This window comes from Mesocricetus auratus, unplaced genomic scaffold, assembly GCF_017639785.1.
Source record: "Mesocricetus auratus isolate SY011 unplaced genomic scaffold, BCM_Maur_2.0 Super-Scaffold_6730, whole genome shotgun sequence".
Lineage (NCBI taxonomy): Eukaryota > Metazoa > Chordata > Mammalia > Rodentia > Cricetidae > Mesocricetus > Mesocricetus auratus.
In genome coordinates this window covers 90,488,026-90,497,755 of record NW_024429184.1, presented here as the reverse complement: position 1 = coordinate 90,497,755, position 9,730 = coordinate 90,488,026, and the positions used below count along the sequence as shown (strand labels likewise).

The 9,730-nt window shown below is 42.9% G+C and overlaps 1 protein-coding gene across 2 annotated transcripts in view; it reads right to left on the bottom strand.

Moving 5' to 3' along the window:
- The window catches only part of Nars1 (asparaginyl-tRNA synthetase 1), an 18,429-nt gene continuing 8,699 nt past the window's right edge, over positions 1-9,730 (bottom strand). For both annotated transcript variants that reach the window (XM_040741714.1, XM_040741715.1), the window contains exons 9-15: positions 5,941-6,162; positions 5,641-5,840; positions 5,156-5,291; positions 4,325-4,438; positions 2,215-2,346; positions 1,773-1,904; positions 1-1,055 (exon numbers count right to left, since the gene is read on the bottom strand). In XM_040741714.1, coding sequence (XP_040597648.1) covers positions 924-1,055; positions 1,773-1,904; positions 2,215-2,346; positions 4,325-4,438; positions 5,156-5,291; positions 5,641-5,840; positions 5,941-6,162 — 1,068 coding nt within the window. In that variant the 3' untranslated portion in view covers positions 1-923. The remainder of the gene's footprint in view (positions 1,056-1,772; positions 1,905-2,214; positions 2,347-4,324; positions 4,439-5,155; positions 5,292-5,640; positions 5,841-5,940; positions 6,163-9,730) is intronic.

Sequence of the window (9,730 nt, the reverse complement as noted above, 5' to 3'; positions counted from 1 at the left end):
TTTGACAAGTGTTCATTTATTGAATAGCAGGAACACATGGCATGCATTTGGGGAAGAACTGAACCACCTGTGCCTGTGGACATTCAGTAAACCTGCTAGGACCCTGCGAGGCAGCTGGGACCCAATGATGTGGCAGGGATGGCTTAGTTGCCTATGGTGGCTAATATTCCAGGTGCAGATTCTTTTGGAACTATTTACTTTTTGTTACTTGGAATTACATCAGAAGAGGGAGGCCTGGCCTGAGCCCTGCTCTTAAACTGAAGGCTGAGGACTTCGTTGGAATCATTTAAATAACCATCATCCGAATCATGTTCACTGCAAATTTTAATCTAATTCCCCTTCATAAATTTTTCTGTCAATTCATACCCCCAGAACCAGAAGCACTGTGTGAATTTGGAAAAAAAAGATTACTAGCAAATGTAAAGGACTATGTATTTGATTCCAGTATCTATAACTGCTGCACTTAATACTAGATTTTTATGTCATATGGCCAATTTCTCTTTTGGACATTTGCTATAACATGTATGTAATAAATTAAGTAATTCCAGTGACATTTAAAAGGACAAAATATAAAGTTGATGGAAAATCAGAACGTAAGTAAAAACTATATAATTATATATGGTTGGTTTATTTAATACAGTGATTGTAACCTACAGTATGATGTCTCCCCAACTAAGGAGTGACATGCCATGTATTTTCTCAAAATTTTGTAATGAATATTTTTATTAAAGGGACATCAATGTCACTTGATGCTCAAGTCATACCTACTGCTTTTTATGGTAATGGGAAGAAACAACATATAGACAGAAAAAAGCTACTACACCCAACGGGGCATCAAGGGATAGTTTCAGATTTTTGTTCTTTTGCAGAGGCAGTCTTATCTCATGAACATTTCCCCTTCCTTCATGCTTCAGGGCACTTGGTTATGGCCTGCAGCGCTGGACGAATCGAGGGTACAAGCACACATCTCGGATGTGATACCTGTTCAGAATCCAACTTAGGAATCTTTCCAAGCCCAAGCCATAGCCTCCATGAGGACATGTGCCATATTTTCTCTGTTAAATAAATGAGAACAAAGAGAAAGAATGTATGCTTACTTTAAAACTATAATTAATCATGTTAAAATTTCCACAATGTTAATGGTTAACTCATTGTAGTAATAATTCAACCCAAATCCACAAACCACGCAGAGGATAGTTCAGTATAAAAAATACTTTGGGGATGGAGAGCTAACCTGAAAGGAAGAGATGATTTCAACCTTTCAAACTAAGTACCTTGATTTATCAGGAGACTGAAGAACAGTATTAGATGTTGGTAGGATCAAATAATATAGTTAAAAACTGGAGCAGTGGCTAGCAAGCTAAGAGCATTGGCTGTTTTTCCTGAGGGTCCGGGGTTCAAATTCCAGCACCCGCATGCTAGCTCACTATCTGTAACAGATGCTCCAGGAGATCTCGAGCCCTCTTCTGGTCTCTGGGGTCAACACATGTGAAACATACAAGCAGGCAAAACACCCACACACATCAAAAGAACAACAACAAAAACAGCCCGCAGCAGACAAGGAGCTTTACAAATGAAATTGACCTGTAACTTGCCTAAAGAAAAAAATGGCAATGTCCAAATGCTGCATGAAGCAAGCACGGCTCATCTGAATGCTCATGGATGACTGGGATTCGGGCATCCAATGCAATACAATACAATACGATACACTTCAATGTATGCAAAAAGTATTACAGTGAAAAAAAACTTAACGAAGCTAAAACTGCTTTTACCTGATCTGTATACCAATAATAAGGAGCGGGGTCAATTCCTTCCCTTTTATAGCCTTCTAGAATTTCTTCACTATCCCAAGAGCGCATGGAGCCACCCACAATCTCACCGACACTGGGCATCAACACGTCAACCTTTAAATAAGTAAACAAACAAACAAAAACCATCATAATTACTGTCAGTCTATCAGACACAATTGTAAGGCTTTAAGAAAAATTACAACTAGGCTCCTAACTTGAAAGGAAGCCCCGTACCTATGCAAGTATTAATCAAATTCTTTATCAGAACATGTCAGCCCTGATCAGGGAAGAAAGTTTTTTTTTACTTTTATTAGTCATTCTAGATTTATGAGATATTTGCTATGAACTATATCTTATCCCAAATGATAGTTCCCAGTCCCTTAGAAAAGCGACTTTTCTAATACTCATAGGATCACCAACTGACAGATTCAGTGAGTCGAGGATCCTCAGGACATTTCTGCATATAGAAGGACTTGATCTCCACAGGAAACCGACACAGCAGGATTGGCTCATTAATGGTGTCTGTCATCAGTCTTTCAGGAGCTTCGGGAATATCCTGAGGTTAAAGCAGATTTCATGACATGTAGAACTGCTGACAGAAAGCAGCTCCTTCACCATCAGTCACAGCTCTGGCTCTGTTCCTATACATAGACCTAAAACCCACAGACATGCACACAGGAACATTTTCTTCTAAAAAGGAGTAAAACTGACTTGTGGCTATCAAGTGAACTGTAGAAAGATCTACTTCTTTCAACACCACCCCCTACCAACACACAAATACACACAGTGTACCGAGTGCTGCTAGGGAATGACCACACCACCCAGACATCTCTAAACCGTGACGAGATACTGTTTGGTATCTTGGTCAGTGGCCAGATCCAAGCTCAAGCGAATGTGTCCCACTTAGTCTCCAGAGCGGAACACAATCAGTGTACACGCCAGCACATCGTCGATCAGCACGGTACTGAAGACACTCATCTTTAAACTGTGACCTGCACTTCTTTCCTGTTACAGAACCACTTATTCAATGGTAGAAACAGTCATAAAATAAGTAACTGACATTAAGTTTGCAAGTGTTATTTATCACACCTGCAACAATAGCCAAGAAGTATTAGATGACGATAAACCAGATAAATTAGTCTCTCTCCCAAAACTCCCTGTAGGAAACCATATTCAAATCAAAACTGGACAAGACTCAGTGATTTGTTTAAGAACTGAAACGGGGCTGGGCTGGACAGATAGCCTCCAAAACAATACAGAGAAACCCTATCTCGAAAAACCAAAAAAAAAAAAAAAAAAAAAAAAAAAAGAACTGAAACGGAACTGAGCAGTGACTGGCTCCGGTCCCTGAAGTCCAACGCCCTCAGGCATGAAAGACAAGAATGGGGGAACAATCTGTCTCTTAGCTTGGATCTGCCTCCCACACTGAGGAGTAAGTTCTGTGTAAGACGAATATACCCCTGGAAAAGTCTGGTCTGGGAGAAGAGTGATGGGGGAAGTCCTTCTGTGTACATGTTGTCTTACTGGTTTATTAAATAAAACACTGTTGGCCAACAGGGAAGCAAGATAACTGGGACTAGGAGTCAAGGATTCTGGGAAACAGAGGCACAGTCAGTCACAACGTAGAATGAGGGAGAAGAGGTCCGGACCCCTTTCTCTGATAAGAGAAGACCACATGGAAATACTCAGACTAACAGTATGGGTTAATAATTAAGTCAGAGCTAGCCGATAAGAAACAAGCAAACAGCCAACAGCTTCATAATTAATACAGCCTCCTGCGTATTCATTTGGGACTGACTTGGCTCTGGGACCAGGCTGGCGGAAGAGTACGTGTTACAGAAGAGGGTCTCACTTCAAGGTCGACACGAGGAGCCAGCTGGGTCACTAGTCTTCAGTCACATAACATGCTGAGAGAAGCCCACCTGAGGGACTGGGACATTTGGGCTCTACAGCTGGTGACTGTTCCACTCAATCACACTAGCTACTAGGGATAATAAAGAATTTAAAACTTCAGTTCAAAATTATGCTAAATGTTATACACTGAACTTACAAGACAGTAAGGGCAATGTGAGGAGACCTGGCATGTCGTTTGTTCTCAACATAAATTCCTTCTTACCCCAAAGCAGAACTGCTGAGTTGCAGCTACTCACATTTCACCTGCACACACACACACACACACACACACACACACTCACACACACACACTCACGCCCAATGGTGTGCTAGGAATGGTCAAAAACATAAGTCTGAGTCAGTTATTACTGACACCCACAACGCATGCTCGGCTCCTAGTCTGGGAGTTTGCTGAGGAACAGCCATGAAAGCAGTAAGAGAAAAAGGACGTTAATGTTTTGAAACTGTACAAACACTGTTCTTAAATTCACTCTATCACAAGTCCAGATAATCTTAAGAAGTCGTTTCTGCTAGTACTACTGACTTGAGGACAAGTCAGGGCATCCAGCATGAAGGAGCCCCTATCAGCAACCCACTTCAGCACACAACCCCCGCTGAAGCAGAGAGAAAGGGATACATACGTCTCCAAATTCATAAAGCGTCCCGTCTTCTTTCTTTACATCATGCTCCCTCAGCCACTCGATAGCATCTGAATAGTTCATCCGCCTGAAGGGCCGTTTAGGGGGTTTAAAGTTCTAGAGTAAGAAGAAGAAAAAGAGCTGTGTATGAAAGGAAGGCACACAGATTAAAATGTCTACTAAGAAACAAAAAGGGGGTTGGAGAGATGGATCAGTAGTTAAGATATGAGCTGCTCTTCCAGAGGACCGGATTTGGTTCCCAGCACCCACATGGCAGTCCACAACCATCTGTACCTCTAGTTCCAGGAGATCCAACATCCTCTTCTGGCTTCTAGATGCACAGACATGCAAGCAAGCAAAACACCCATATCCATAAAACAGCATGAAAGTGCAAGTAGGGGGCCAGAGAGACACTGGGACGGCTCAGCAAGTGAAGCCTTTGTCAGGTAAGCCTGATAACCAGGGTGTGGCCCTGGAACCAAGGAGGAGGTGGAAGGAGAGCACCAACTTCACAAAACTGTTCTCTGCCCTCCACATGCTGTCCTGGTATGAGTAGGCCCCCACACACCACAAACACATACAGCAATAACAAATTCTTTTTAAAAAGGCAGTCCTACAGACCAGTAATATAAAACAGTATTTCAGATGAAGAAGTAAACTACGGACCACCACTTCTAAAGGTTAAAATATAGTTACTGGCAATTACCAATATTAAATTTAAGTCTTCAAAACATTATCTACATACTTCAGTTCAACAAACCTACAAAAATTGAGAGTGATTCTGTCTTCCACGAAGACTGGAATCGTTTCATTTCCAGAAAACACTACACCTACCGGGTTGAGGTCATACACTATGCTTGCCACTGGTGACTTCAAGACTCTGTCCACCACATCACACACTAGGTCCTCTAAACGATTCAGGAGGTCCTCAAAGGTCAGGAAGGGACACTCGGCTTCCACATGAGTGAATCTGAAAAACAGACACACTTTTACACAAAGTTTCCCTCAAGCAAAGACCTGGACCTGGGCTGGGGAACCAATGCCTTGTTCTCACAACCCTCACTGAATGGTCAAGGAAAATTCAGAGAATGAACTTTGGTTGTGACCTAAGAAGCCAAATGCTTTTTCGTGTTTCTTTGGCAGGGTCTTATAGCGAAGGCTGGCCTTGAACTTCTGTGATGACTGGCACATGCTACCATGCCCGTTACTTTTATATGGTGCTGCTGACAGAAGCCAGAGCCCTATGCATGCTAAGCATGTACTCTACAGCTGAACTTTACCCCCACCCCAAGGGGCAGCTCAGGGAGGACATTCCGTACTCAGCCAGGTGCCTTCGTGTTCTGGACTGTTCAGCCCTGTATGACTGGGCAATACAGAAAACATCCCCCAGGGCCGGAAGGCAGGTCTCCAGGTATAGCTGCGAGGACTGGGTCAGAAACGCTTCTTCCCCAAAATAGTCAAGCTTGAAGAGTGTGGCCCCACCTTCCACCTGCGTCTGCACCAGTGTCGGAGTAGTAACCTGTTATGGCGAGAAGGAGCAAACAGGTCTGCTGTGGTCATCACTCATCCAAATGACACGGGGTGTCACTTGCAGAAGGTGACATGTAACAGGAACTTACTTCACAGTAGCCCCTGTCAAAGAAGTGATCCCTGAAGCACCTGGTGATCATGGAGCGTGCTTTCAAGATTTTGGACATGTTCTCCCCTCGGATCATCATGTGCCGGTTGTTGAGCTGCACGTCTACGTCAGATTCCTCGTTGATCAGGTTATCAGCACCCCCAGCTGGGGCCAACCCCACCAGCTCCCAGAAGTCACAGCTCAGCTCATGGCCTCCCGGAGCCTGTGGGTTAGAGAGCAGAAGAGAAAAGCAGAGGAAATGAGACAGACACTAAATTGACAGTACGAAGATTCTGACCCAAATTTTTAGTAAGGTGTTGTTTCAAGAACATCCTTAGTTTCAGCTTCCGAAATTAGAGACCCAGTGTAATTTTATATTTTACTACTTGTTTCCATGTAAACACACGCACGAAGAAACACACACACTCTTTTTTGTAAGTAAGAAGGCACATACAAAGAATTAAATCAACTCAAATTCCATGACCTGGAGTAATTAATTACTTACAACTATTAGCATCATGGTTTATTTTTCCAGCATTTACCTAAAGATTTAGTTAACATACTTATTCACATTTCAAAACTTAAATGTGAAGCTTAAGAGCTAGTTCAACGGTTAAGAGTTCATCCTACCTTTCTGGAGGCCATAAGTTGAGTTCCCAACACCTAAAGCATGGCTCACAACCACCTTTAATTCCAGCTCCAGAAGGTCTATACCTCTGGTTTCTGAGGGCATCTGCATTCATGTGCGCAAGGCAAACACCAACACACACATATATATAATTGAAGTAATTATATATAATTACTCACAGAGATCCGCCTGCTTCTGCCTCCCGAGTGCTGGGACTAAAGGCTGCGGTGGTGGTGCAGCCTTTTAGTCCCAGCACTCGGGAGGCAGAAGCAGGCGGATCTCTGTGAGTTCAAGGTCAGCCTGGTCTACAAGAGCTAGTTCCAGGACAGCCTCCAAAACAATACAGAGAAACCCTATCTCGAAAAACCAAAAATAAATAAATAAAGTCTTAAATTTAAATGGAAAAGTTTTACTAAAAGCAGTTTCTGTATTTATTTGGAGAAAGATAATCAAAATTTTCCCCACTGACTCTATACAAAGTAATTCTTTTTAAAAGCCTCCCATTCATGAAACATGTCATTATCTTGTTGTCAAACACTGGACAGCAAGTAGCACCATGACAACCACTCCACTTCCAGGAGCCTGGCAATCTTCACTCACTCATTTTTATTACAGGGCAGGCTTTCCATGGACTCTGAGTGTTTGCTCCCTCTTGTGGTTAATATGCTACATTTATAGGTTTCTCTTCCTAGGCAACAGTTACAACCACAGAAGTTACTTGAATCGAAAGCTCTAATTTTAACCCACACACCTATGAACACTTGATTTTTGACAAAAAAGCTAAAACTGTACAATGGAAAAAAGAAAGCATCTTCAACAAATGGTGCTGGCATAACTGGGTACTGGTATGCAGAAGACTGCAGATAGATCCCTGTTTATCGCCTTGTACAAAACTTAAGTCCAAATGGATCAAAGATCTCAACATAAATCCAGCCACACTGAAACTTTTAGAAGAGAAAGTGGGAGATACTCTTCAACGAGTTGGTACAGGAGACCACTTCCTAAACATAACACCAGTGGCACAGGCACTGAGATCGACAATTAACAAATGGGACCTTCTGAAACTAAAAAGCTTCTGTAAGGCAAAGGACACAGTCAAAAAGACAAAAAGGCAGGCCACAGAATGGGAAAAGATATTCACTATCACTACATCTGACAGAGGGCTAATCTCCAAAATTTACAAAGAACTCAAGAAACAAGTCTCCAAAACACCAAAGGATCCAATTAAAAGGTGGGGTACAGAGCTAAATAGAGAATTCTCAGTAGGGGAGGCTAAAATGGCCAAGAGACACTTAAGAAAGTGCTCAAATTCCTTAGCCATCAGGGAAATGCAAATCAAAACAACTCTGAGATACCATCTTACTCCTGTCAGAATGGCTAAAATCAAAAACACCAAAGACAATTTATGCTGGAGAGGATGTGGAGAGAGAGGAACACTCCTCCACTGCTGGTGGGAGTGTCGACTCATACAGCCTCTTTGGAAATCAGTATGGAGATTCCTCAGGAAAATGGGAATTAATATACCACTAGACCCAGCAATTCCACTCTTAGGCATATATCCAAATGAGGCAAGTTCATACAACAAGGGCATCTGCTCCACTATGTTCATAGCAGCATTATTTGTAATAGCCAGAACCTAGAAGCAATCTAGACGCCCCTCAACTGAAGAGTGGATAGAGAAAATGTGGTACATTTACACAATGGAGTATTACTCAGCAGAAAAAAAACAATGAAATCTTGAAATTCGCAGGGAAATGGATAGCACTGGAAGAAACCATCCTGAGTGAGGTAACCCAGTCGCAAAAAGACAAACATGGTATGTACTCACTCATATATGTATTTTAGACATGGATCAGGATAGTGCCAGTCTGCACTTCTACTGATAGAGAGTCTGGGAAACAGGAAAGAACCTAAAAGATATGCATATATGCATAGTACCCAAGAGAAGAGGATGGAGACAAGATCCCCTGAATGGATGGGGAACACGGCGAGGGGTGGGGGGGAGTGGGACCTGGGAAGAAGAGAGGGGGTGAAGAGGAAGAGAGTTGGTCATGGGGGAACAGGAAGTTGAGGGAGTGGGGGTAGAATAGGGGGAAGAGGGAATCACAGGATCGAATACAGATCAGGCACCAGAGCGACCTTGAGTGATCTAAAGGGATAACACCAATTGGCAAGCTAAGCAATAGTGGAGAGACCACCTCGAATGCCCATTCCTGATAGTGAACTTGATGCCTATAACCATCCGGGAGCCTTCATCCTGTGACTGATGGAAGCAGAGGCAAACACACAATTAATCACTGAACTGAACCCAAGGAACCCAGAGACAGAGAGAGAGGAGTGATGAGCAAATTGGCAAAGAATGGGCTGGCAAAACCAGCAGAGACAGCTGATCTGAACAGGGGAGAGCTCTTGGACCCCAGACCGACAGTGGGGAGGTCAGCATGGGACTGATCTGGACCCCCTAAATGTGAGTGTCAGTGAGGAGGCCTGGGCAACCTATGGGGCCCTGAGCTGTGGATCAGTGTCTATCCCTGGTATACAAAGTCTTCGTGTGCCTATAGCACAAAGAGAGATGCTCTCTCAGCCTGGACTCTTAGGGGAGTGCCTGGACCCTACCCAGAGTAAAATGACAGACTCTAGATATCCCCTATGTGGAAGGGTTTGGTAATAGGGTGGGAGGGTGGGGGGGAAGGGGAGTGCGGGAGGAGGGGAGGGAGAGGGAACTGGGATTGACATGTAAAACAAGCTATTTAAAATTAAAATAAAAAATGAAAAAAAAAAGTTACTTGAATTGTAATTACTGACAGTTAGTTGTTATCTGACTAGGTTATCTACCCTTGGCTAAAGCACAGATAGATTCCTATGCTCATTTTCCCCCTGTCTTTCTACCTTTTTTTTTTTTTTAAAGAAACTACCAATTCCTGTTTGAAAGGTTTCAGTTTAGACTAATGTTTTCTGCAATTCTCTGCATGGTCAAGTTCTATTTCCACCTTGCTGAATTATTACTATACCACAGCAGAATGGTTGCACAACTAACCAGGAGGATTGGTAAGGAATTAAGATGAGTCTTTTAGTTTTTGGAGGCAGGGTCTCACTATGTAGCTCTGGCTGTCCTAAATTCACTATGTAGGCCACAGTTCAGATTCTGCCTCTGCCTTCGAGT